This window comes from Protomyctophum parallelum, assembly GCF_964188405.1.
Source record: "Protomyctophum parallelum genome assembly, chromosome: 3".
NCBI classification, from domain to species: domain Eukaryota; kingdom Metazoa; phylum Chordata; class Actinopteri; order Myctophiformes; family Myctophidae; genus Protomyctophum; species Protomyctophum parallelum.
The window spans coordinates 4149059-4161501 of NC_139698.1; the positions used below are offsets into that span (position 1 = coordinate 4149059).

General features: G+C 45.6%; 1 protein-coding gene across 1 annotated transcript in view; it reads right to left on the reverse strand.

The window, feature by feature from the left end:
* Positions 1-10501, reverse strand: part of kcnn4 (potassium intermediate/small conductance calcium-activated channel, subfamily N, member 4) — a gene marked incomplete at its 5' end in the record, with an annotated part of 80147 nt that extends 69646 nt beyond the window's left edge. Inside the window, 2 exons of the mRNA XM_083761305.1 lie at positions 2705-3036; positions 9610-10501. Of these exons, the coding sequence (XP_083617431.1) occupies positions 2705-3036; positions 9610-10501 (1224 nt within the window). The remainder of the gene's footprint in view (positions 1-2704; positions 3037-9609) is intronic.
* Positions 10502-12443: the final 1942 nt, after the last annotated feature.

A 12443-nucleotide genomic window follows, 5' to 3' on the forward strand; every position in this document is an offset into this window, starting at 1 on the left:
GTGCGTGCGTGCGTGCGTGCGTGCGTGCGTTCGTGCGTGCGTGTCTCATGCTGTTTTTAAAAACAGTCTGGTTGCTATAACAACACTGATAGATACACGGTATAGCTATTGCAGATCTACAAGCTCACAATGTGTCGTTCTGCGACACAATGTGACCACTACGGTGGTATAAATGTTACTCACTCACTATGTGTGGTCACCAGACATCCTAGGGCACTTATTACTGTGTGTCTCTGATTGACAGCCCCATACATCCACACAGAAAAGGTCCTATCTGATTGACAGCCCCATACATCCACACAGAAAAGTCCTATCTGATTGACAGCCCCATACATCCACACAGTAAAGTCCTATCTGATTGACAGCCCCATACATCCACACAGAAAAGTCCTATCTGATTGACAGCCCCATACATCCACACAGTAAAGTCCTATCTGATTGACAGCCCCATACATCCACACAGAAAGGTCCTATCTGATTGACAGCCCCATACATCCACACAGAAAAGTCCTATCTGATTGACAGCCCCATACATCCACACAGAAAAGGTCCTATCTGATCGACACCCCATACATCCACACAGTAAAGTCCTATCTGATTGACAGCCCCATACATCCACACAGTAAAGTCCTATCTGATTGACAGCCCCATACATCCACACAGAAAAGGTCCTATCTGATCGACACCCCATACATCCACACAGAAAAGTCCTATCTGATTGACAGCCCCATACATCCACACAGAAAAGTCCTATCTGATTGACAGCCCCATACATCCACACAGAAAAGTCCTATCTGATTGACAGCCCCATACATCCACACAGAAAAGTCCTATCTGATTGACAGCCCCATACATCCACACAGAAAAGTCCTATCTGATTGACAGCCCCATACATCCACACAGTAAAGTCCTATCTGATTGACAGCCCCATACATCCACACAGAAAAGTCCTATCTGATTGACAGCCCCATACATCCACACAGAAAAGTCCTATCTGATTGACAGCCCCATACATCCACACAGAAAAGTCCTATCTGATTGACAGCCCCATACATCCACACAGTAAAGTCATATCTGATTGACAGCCCCATACATCCACACAGAAAAGTCCTATCTGATTGACAGCCCCATACATCCACACAGAAAAGTCCTATCTGATTGACAGCCCCATACATCCACACAGAAAAGTCCTATCTGATTGACAGCCCCATACATCCACACAGAAAAGGTCCTATCTGATTGACAGCCCCATACATCCACACAGTAAAGTCCTATCTGATTGACAGCCCCATACATCCACACAGAAAAGGTCCTGTCTGATTGACAGCCCCATACATCCACACAGTAAAGTCCTATCTGATTGACAGCCCCATACATCCACACAGAAAAGTCCTATCTGATTGACAGCCCCATACATCCACACAGTAAAGTCCTATCTGATTGACAGCCCCATACATCCACACAGAAAAGTCCTATCTGATTGACAGCCCCATACATCCACACAGTAAAGTCCTATCTGATTGACAGCCCCATACATCCACACAGAAAAGTCCTATCTGATTGACAGCCCCATACATCCACACAGAAAAGTCCTATCTGATTGACAGCCCCATACATCCACACAGAAAAGTCCTATCTGATTGACAGCCCCATACATCCAAACAGAAAAGGTCCTATCTGATTGACAGCCCATACACAGCCCATCGATTTTTCACTCACGTTATGCATGCACAATCAGTGGCGCTTCCCACTGTTTATTGTAGTGCTACAGTGTCCCCCCACCCCCTTAATTGTTACCGAGATCCGAGTACAGCCGTCAGAAAACAAGAATGACTATCAGTCAACAGCCAGACCACAAAATATCTCTAACAATGACAGATGGCCTATAATCTGTCAAAATGTAGCATACGACATATACAATGCATGTATATGCTTTTAGTTGGTCAAATGTCAATAGAAACCAATACTAGTCTGGCAGATGGGGTGGACGGGTGGGAAATCTGGTATATAGTCTTTTTTTATTGGCCTAAAATATTCTCTATATACAGTACATACATTCATGAATCCACTTGCTGACTGGCTGTCGGATTTGGGCATTTCTTTTAACATCCTATGGCAGGCAAAAATGTCAAAAATATCAAACTTTCCTTATGCTTTAAGCAGCACTAGACCTGTACGTGCCCGCCCCGTCGCAGTCGGCCGACCGGCCTACTGGGGAACGATGCAACTTGGGAACCTATAATGATGTACGTCGTCATAGCACCCGTTTTTACTGTCAGCCGGTACGTGTCCCACATGGAGATCTGTGTGTGTGTGCGAAGCCCTGGTGTACAGTAACTCACCGGTACATAGACAGACAGACAGACAGACACATCTCCTGGGGGTAACTCACCGGTACGTAGACAGACGGACAGACAGACACATCTCCTGGGGGTAACTCACCGGTACATAGACAGACGGACAGACAGACAGACAGACAGATCTCCAGGGGGTAACTCACCGGTACGTAGACAGACAGACAGACAGACAGACAGACACATCTCCTGGGGGTAACTCACCGGTACGTAGACAGACAGACAGACAGACACATCTCCTGGGGGTAACTCACCGGTACGTAGACAGACAGACAGACAGATCTCCAGGGGGTAACTCACCGGTACATAGACAGACAGACAGACAGACACATCTCCTGGGGGTAACTCACCGGTACGTAGACAGACGGACACATCTCCTGGTGGACCACCATCAGAAGGACGCCCAGCAGAGCGCAGCCCAGCGCCCAGGACACCAGGCTCTTCTTGTCCTCCAGGAGACACCGGCTGTCCCGCAGCCTGGACAGGTTGTCTGTCCCCCCCCGGGGCTCCATGATGGGCGGGGGCATGGTCATCCTCTTCCCCCCCCCTCCTCCTCCTCCTCCTCCTCCTCCTCCTCCTCCCCCTCCTCCTCCCCCCACCAGGGGCACGGAGACCTCCGTCGACTCCCGGCCGTTCCGGTGGATCATCGCCAGCCCCTCTCCGCCGCCTCCGTTGATTAGGGCTGTGCACAATTACCATTAAAAAAAAGGCAAAGATTCAGGTTCAGGTTTATTTGTCATGTGTATAGATACAGAGTATAAATACAATGAAAATGATTTTGCTCAGAGCACTCTCAGTCTTACATACACAGGACATAAACAACATCTACTGTAGGCCTATAGTGCAAGAAAAAGACAAAAAACAGGAAAAGAAAAGTGCAAGTGAAGTGAAGTGCAATACAGTTCAAGGTCAGCTGTTCAGCAGCCTGACTGCCTGGGGGTAGAAACTGTTACTGAGACGGGTGGTACGAGATTTGATGCTCTGGTAGCGTTTTTTGGAAGGGAGTAGTTTGAACAGGGTATTTGCGGGGTGGCTGGTGTCTTCCATGATGTTGTGGGCTTTTTTCGGGACAAGGGGTTTAGGAAGTTTAGGGATAAGGGGTTTAGGAAGTTTAGGGATAAGGGGTTTAGGAAGTTTAGGAATAAGGGGTTTAGGAAGTTTAGGGATAAGGGGTTTAGGAAGTTTAGGGATAAGGGGTTTAGGAAGTTTAGGGATAAGGGGTTTAGGAAGTTTAGGGATAAGGGGTTTAGGAAGTTTAGGAATAAGGGGTTTAGGAAGTTTAGGGATAAGGGGTTTAGGAAGTTTAGGGATAAGGGGTTTAGGAAGTTTAGGGATAAGGGGTTTAGGAAGTTTAGGGATAAGGGGTTTAGGAAGTTTAAGGATAAGGGGTTTAGGAAGTTTAGGGATAAGGGGTTTAGGAAGTTTAGGGATAAGGGGTTTAGGAAGTTTAGGGATAAGGGGTTTAGGAAGTTTAGGGATAAGGGGTTTAGGAAGTTTAGGGATAAGGGGTTTAGGAAGTTTAGGGATAAGGGGTTTAGGAAGTTTAGGGATAAGGGGTTTAGGAAGTTTAGGGATAAGGGGTTTAGGAAGTTTAAGGATAAGGGGTTTAGGAAGTTTAGGGATAAGGGGTTTAGCGGTGACGAATATGCAGGAGACTATATACTGTTAAACTCAATCTTAACCCATTTCGACCTGAGATCAGATTCCTAAAAATGTCTTCTACATCCTGACAGTTTTCTGAAAAAGCTATGTTTCTATGTCAGTCGTTCTTCGATTTTTCAAAAATAATCTACAATAACCATCATTGGTCATGATTGATGTCCGATGGCACGCCTTAATAGCGTAAAGCTGACAACATAAAATATAACGGTGTATGCATACCTGGACTCACATTCAAATCTCATATAAATAATTGTTGTTGTTTTTTTTAACCCATTTAGGCCTGACATCGAAATTTAAAAAAAAAAGGTATTTTTTAAAGTATTTATTTTTCTGAAAAACCTCATGTTTCTATATCAGTGGTTCTCAATATTTCATGTCGAGGACCCCCAAATATATATGACATTGGCCGCTGACCCCCATCTGAAAATGTGTTGTTTCAGGGACCACCTCCCAGAAGCAAAGATTTGAGTTAAAAACGTTCGCTCTGAAAGAATATATATTCAAAGCTTTGCACCACATGTTCATGATTTTTTCAAAAATAGCAGAACTATACAAGCTCGTAGCTTGTAGATCTGCTGTTTTTCAATAGCTAAATCATAACATAATGTTTAAAACACCAAAAGGGGTCCCCGCCCAAAATGGGTTAAGTTAACTTTTGGGAATAAATGTTGTATATACAGATCCATTTAGTGTGACGTCGACATTAAAAAAAAGAATCTTCTAAATCCAGACAGTTTTCTGAAAAACCTCATGTTTCTGTATCAGTGGTGTTCAATATTTATTATAATAAAACCTCATGTTTCTGTATCAGTGGTGCTCAATATTTATTATAATAAAACCTCATGTTTCTGTATCAGTGGTGCTCAATATTTATTATAATAAAACCTCACGTTTCTGTATCAGTGGTGTTCAATATTTATTATAATAAAACCTCATGTTTCTGTATCAGTGGTGCTCAATATTTATTATAATAAAACCTCACGTTTCTGTATCAGTGGTGCTCAATATTTATTAGAATAAAACCTCACGTTTCTGTATCAGTGGTGCTCAATATTTATCTATACTATAATAGAGCGAATGTCTGAGTGTGTGTGTGAGTGAGTGTCCGACCGCATTATCTCCTCATTATCTCCTCATTGCCTGCACCAATCGCTCCCACTTTTCACACAGGCATTGACCATATGAATATGGAGGGCGTAACGGAGCCCTTTTTTCGATTTGACACATTAATGATTATTAATTAATTTATTAGTGAATTAAAAACGCATGCAGTACCCCCCGCAGCCACAGGGCGGCAAAACTCCTCTCCCCAGAAATCACGTGTCACCAGTGAATTGCATTTTGGGACGGTCACTGATTAATACTGGGACACAGTTTTCCGCGTAACTTGAGTTGTTTCGCCTGCTGTCAATTTTGCTCGAGTTTTCCGCCTAACTTCAGTTGTTTCGCCCGCTGTCAATTTTGCTCGCAATAGACAGCGGGCGAGCGATCGGGATATTTCCAACCCCCTTACGCATCGACACAATTACTACATACAACAAACAACATGCCACGAAGAACAGCCTCAAGGACCCTAGCGCATTCTTCCACGCACCTATACCCTTTTTCACACCGCCCTCAGCCAACACGGAGGTTGTGTGTGTGTGTGTGTGCAGACTACTTTCGCTGTGAGCATGTGTGTGTGTGTAAACTACTTAAGCTGTGAGTGCGCACGTTCGTATGTGTGCGCGTGCGTCATCGCGTGGCCGTTTTCACTTTTCAGTTAGCTATAAACACAACACGAGATACAACTGTCTTAATAAGCATAAGCCACACACACACAGCGTGAAGTGGCTACAGCGCACGCTCTGGTGAAAACAGCTAATCTACAAGCTCACAACATCACAGGTTGCAAAAGCCATGAGTTCTCTCAAGCCAAAGCTCACAATTGAGACCGTTTTGGACGCAAATCCACCTGCAAATTGGATCTGTGCGACTGTCCATATATAGCTGCATGTCAAACTGGGGGTCCTTGATACTTTTCAAATGGGGCTCTGTGGGCTAATAAGTGTAAATGCTGCGGTCCTTGCTCTTGCCATGAAAACGTTTCCCTACCATGCATTTGGAAGAATACTTAAATGTTATACTGCTGTTTTTATTCATAAAAAACCACACACACACACACACACACAAATATATTATACAAGTTGAAATATATCAGAACGGGTAAGGACTAGTTATAATAATACCTAATGTTTCTGTATCAGTGGTGCTCAATATTTCATGTCAAGGACCCCCAAAAATGATCTGTAATTGGCCACCGACCCCCATCTGAAAATATGTTGTTCCAGGAACCCCTCAGAAGCAAAGATTTGAGTTAAAATGTTCACTCTGAAAGAATATAATATATTCAAAGATTTGAGGCACATTTTCACGATTTTTCAGAAAATAGCAGACCTACAAGCTCAAAGCGCGGCACTCGGTGCCTTGTAGATCTGCTATTTTTCAATAGCTATTAAAGTATAACATAATGCTTGAAACACCAAAAGGGGTTGCCGGCTTTCCGCCCAGAATGGGTTAAGAAACTGGCTTTGCAATTAGTAGGCTACTTCCACTGTTGTTTTGCAATTAGTACTTCCGTCCATTGTGTCAAGTGGTTTATCAAAATCAGATATTGTTCCACTTAATACACACACATAACACTTAACACGGCATACAGTCGACTAGACTGTAGATTTGTCCTTGGTTGTCCTTTCCTCACAGACCACATTGCATAATGTATGACAGACCTTTAAATGACATGTTATGGAATATGGACTCATGCACTGGCGTCAACTGGTATTCAAATGTATTTATTTCTGTAATATTATATTTACCGTAAACGCTATTTAACACCCATTCCTTCAGCACAGCACAACACGACACAGCAACATCACACCACACCACAACACAACACACCTCAGCACAACACAACACAACACAGCAACAGCAACAGCACAGCACAGTACAGCACAGCACAGCACAGCACAGCACAGCACTGCACAGCACAACAACAGCACTGCACTGCACTGCACAGCACAGCACAGCACAGCACAGCACAGCACAGCACAGCACAGCACAGTACAGCAACAGCACAACACAACACAGCAACAGCAACAGCACAGCACAACACAACACAACACAACACAACACAACACAACACAACACAACACAGCAACAGCAACAGCACAGCACAGCACAGCACAGCACAGCACAGCACAGCACAGCACAGCACAGCACAGCACAGCACAGCACAGCACAGCACAGCACAGCACAGCACAGCACAGCACAGCACAGCACAGCACAACACAGTACAGCACAGCACTGCACAGCACAGCACAGCACAGCACAGCACAACACAGTACAGCACAGCACTGCACAGCACAGCACAGCACAGCACAGCACAGCACAGCACAGCACAGCACAGCACAGCACAGCACAGCACTGCACTGCACAGCACAGCACAGCACAGCACAGCACAGCACAGCACAGCACAGCACAGCACAGCACAGCACAGGACACAGTACAGTACAGTACAGCACAGCACAGCACAGCACAGCACAGCACAGCACAGTACAGCACAGCACAGCACAGCACAGCACAGTACAGCACAGCACAGCACAGCACAGCACAGCACAGCACAGTACAGCACAGCACAGCACAACACAGCACAGCACAGTACAGCACAGCACTGCACTGCACAGTACAGCACAGCACAGCAACAGCACAACACAGCACAGCACAGCACTGCACAGCACAACACAGTACAGCACAGCACTGCACAGCACAGCACAGCACAGTACAGCAACAGCACAGCACAGCACAGCACAGCACAGCACAGCACAGCACAGTACAGCACAGCACAGCACAACACAGCACTGCACAGCACAGCACAGCACAGCACAGTACAGCAACAGCACAGCACAGCACAGCACAGCAACAGCAACAGCACAGCAACAGCACAGCACAGCACAGCACAGCACAGCACAGTACAGCACAGCACAGCACAACACAGCACTGCACAGCACAGCACAGCACAGCACAGTACAGCAACAGCACAGCACAGCACAGCACAGCAACAGCAACAGCACAGCAACAGCACAGCACAGCACAGTACAGCACAGCACAGCACAACACAACACATGGGGCGGCGGTGGCTCAGGGGTAGAGTGCCTGGATGGTAACCGTAAGGTTGCCAGTTCGAACCCGGGCTCCCCCAGAGTTACTGTCGAAGTGTCCTTGAGCAAGACACTGAACCCCTAATTGCTCCCGATGTGCTAGTTGGTGCCTTGCATGGTTTCCGCTGCCATCGGTGTATGAATGTGTGTGTGAATGGGTGAATGTAATGCACAATCACTGTAAAGCGCCTTGGATAAAGGCGCTATATAAATGCACCATTTACCATTTAGCACAACACACACTCCACTCTACTGTTCCTTTGGGTCAGCGTTGAATTGGGTAAACCTGCCTTAATGTAAAGCCCATACAATACAGACTGGAATGAACTCCATCTACCGGTTAATCAATTTCAAGATTCCCAAGTTTTTTAAACGAGCACGTGACGTGCACGTTTAACAACTGGGAATCTTGACATTATTCTTCTCACTTTTAAGTTGTATATGTTCTTGTTATCGTCGGTACATTTTCCCCATCATACCACCTCGATTATTATTATTATTATTATTATTATTATTTTTACATCGTTATCTTTTATTCGTGTTACTTTTTGCACTCACTGTATCGAACACGTATACTGGCCTACTTTCCAAAATGCACATTCCATCATTGGATTTGTTTTATGCTATAATGAGGCTGTGATATATGCTTTGAAGGTTTACAGTTTAGATGCATTTTGTTTTGTCCATGTTTAACTTGGTATGTAATTAGTTTGCCCTGCCTAGACTGTTTACAGGGCTATACAGTAATGATCATTGTGACAGTCCCTCATTTCCAAGACCTTTCAGGTGTTCCACAAATGGAGACCCTGTCTGTCTGTCCCACATTCAGTGACTGCCAGCCAGGCATCATCAGTGTTCAACTTTACTGAAGACAAAGCACACTCCAAATAAATGACATGGATGGTCAGATAGGTATCTATAGGCCTATTAGGTGCAAGGCTCAATGGCACACAGATAATATGAATGAAGGAACAGCCATATTAGCACAGATTACAGAAGAAATGGCCTTTCTCACGGTTTATTTAGCGATGCTAAATCTCTCTTTTCCTGAAAGATACTGTGTTCTTCTTAACTTTCTTAAGCCAGTTAAAATCACATGAGAAATACCCTCCTATATAGGCTCAAAGTCATATTTATATATTACCACCCATGACCAAAATTAGCATTTTAAAACAAAATGAAAGACGCCAGAGAGAGAGGTTTAATAATAACACAATCGCTAACCCCGTCTCGCCCACTTGTTGTCCCACACAAAGAGATAATTATGTCCCTCCAGTGAACAGTGTGTTGGAACCCCCTCTAAAACTAGACGGTAGGCTGTATCTTTCTTCCCCCCCTTCCCCTAATAAAGTTTAACTACTTTATGAATCATTCATCCATAAATAACTTAACCCTACCGTTGTTGTTGTCCTCCCGGTCTGTGGAGCTGGAGTCTCGCTTGGAGTCTGAGAGCAGGTCGGTGGTGGTTGTGGTCTCTGCTGTCATCTCCACATGCTCGACCAGCTGCTGCAACAACCACCCTCCAGCGGCAGGGGCAGGGGGGTGTCCCGGAGCCTGCTGCTCTCTGGGTCCGCTCTGCGGTGCTCCTGGCCCGGCGTGGTGCTCCTCTCTGGGTCCGCTCTGCGGTGCTCCTGGCCCGGCAGTGGTGTGGTGCTCCTCTCTGGGTCCACTCTGCGGTGCTCCTGGCCCGGCGTGGTGCTCCTCTCTGGGTCCGCTCTGCGGTGCTCCTTGACCGGCGTGGTGCTCCTCTCTGGGTCCGCTCTGCGGTGCTCCTGGCCCGGCGTGGTGCTCCTCTCTGGGTCCGCTCTGCGGTGCTCCTGGCCCGGCGTGGTGCTCCTCTCTGGGTCCGCTCTGCGGTGCTCCTTGACCGGCGTGGTGCTCCTCTCTGGGTCCGCTCTGCGGTGCTCCTGACCCGGTGTGGTGCTGCTCTCTGGGTCCGCTCTGCGGTGCTCCTGGCCCGGTGTGGTGCTCCTCTCTGGGTCCGCTCTGCGGTGCTCCTGGCCCGGTGTGGTGCTCCTCTCTGGGTCCGCTCTGCGGTGCTCCTTGCCCAGCCGTGGTACGGTCCTCTCTGGGTCCGCTCTGCGGTGCTCCTGACCCGGCCGTGGTGTGCTCTTCTCTGGGTCCGCTCTGCGGTGCTCCTGACGCGGCGTGGTGCTCCTCTCTGGGTCCGCTCTGCGGTGCTCCTTGCCCGGCGTGGTGCTCCTCTCTGGGTCCGCTCTGCGGTGCTCCTTGCCCGGCGGCGTGCTGCTGCTTCTGATCCGCCCGAAGAGCAGCTCTTCTGGGCGGCATGAGGAGGAGGAGGAGGAGGAGTCCGCGGGGTCCGTCTCTCCTCTCATCTGAAGGAGTTACAGTCACTATAATAATAATAGTCACGGTGGCTTTACGTTTAATGTTTCATTTTAAAAAGTGGAGTGGAGTGGAGTGGAGTGGGGGGGTCCGTCCCCCAATGATGTACTGTACTGTAGCCTACTGTACTGTACTCCCCCACCCCCCCCTGTACTGTACTGTAGCCTACTGTTCCAGGGCTACCGCCGCCGGTGCACAGCTGACTGACTCAGCTGACTGATAGTGACCGCTTTATGGATGCGCACATAATCATATATATCGTATTTATACTTCCATAAAAATGCTTCCATAACCGCTCGCTCCTGTGTGTGTACGTGTGTGTGTGTGTGTGTGTGTGTGTGTGTGTGTGTGTGTGTGTGTGTGTGTGTGTGTGTGTGTGGGGGGGGCATGCTTTCTTAATTTGCATGGCTTTATTTGACACACACACACACACACACACACACACACACACACACACACACACACACACACACACACACACACACACACACACACACACACACACACGCACACACGCACACGTGACACACACGCACTAACTAAAATCCTCCGTTTAACTCTGTGGATATAAATGTGCCTTATTTGTTACTATAGGCTATTGCATAATAGCCTATATCTAAAAAAAATATATAGCCTACGGTTTTTTTATATAATTGTTGTATTAGTTACATTGTTGCAGGCATAAAATGTATTTTTTATGACACATTTTCAATGTGTATTACATATTTTCATAACACTAATGTAGGCCTATTGCTTTTTACACAGAACAATAGGATGATCTATATTATATTATATTATATAGTGTACTTGTTCAGAGTTAAAGATAGGCTACTAAGTTTTAACAACTTTGTACAAGTCTCTCATATCTGTGTCATTGACAACAGTGCTCCCTGGTGGCCGTTTAAAGGAGAATTCCATGCTAGAAAACTTTTTTACCTTTCTTACCTTTCTTTGTAGTTGTTACGTCCCCACCAAAGAGGTCCAGGTGCTTTTTTGTGCAAAAGCTCCTTATTGGCTATTTCCCCTACCATAAGCCCTCAATGAATTGCATTGAATTGAATGGGAATTGAATGGGGCTATGGGGTGTTGTGCTAATTCGCTTATTTCCATCTAAATAAGTAGTAAAGTGTGCCTCTTGGGGGATATTATTTACATTATGAAGAGAGGATATATACAACAAAATTATAATTTTGAGCGATGGAAATATGCAAATTAGCACAACACCCCATATCCCCATTCAATTCCCATTCAATTCAATGCAATTAATTTAGGGCTTATGGTAGGGGAAATAGCCAATAAGGAGCTTTTGCACAAAATCACACCTGGACCTCTTTGGTGGGGACGTAACGACTACAAAGAAAGGTAAGAAAGCCTTTTAGTATGGAATTCTCCTTAATGACAGTGATTTCCTTGTGCCCCATGCAAAACAGAACAATTCTCCAACATTTACAGCTACAATTATGACTTTAGAAATAAAACACATTGTTCTAATGTATCCTCAGCAATAGTTACATCTTCGTTGTATTATCACTGTTCTCTGCATTTCACGGAATCTTGACATTTCTGTCATTAGGAGTGGTAAATAATTTAAGTGAACGTTACATAGCTCTTCATTGTGACAGAAATCATAGACTAGTTTGTTCAGTAACTGTTAAATAGCTCTATATTGTGACAGTAATCATTGCTATAGAGTGTGTTCAGTAACAGTGTTAAATAGCTCTATATTGTGACAGTAATCATTGCTATAGAGTGTGTTCAGTAACAGTGTTAAATAGCTCTATATTGTGACAGTAATCATTGCTATAGTGTGTGTTCAGTAACAGTAAATAGCTCTATATTGTGATCATAGTAATCATAGTAAGTCATCATTGCTATAGTGTGGTGA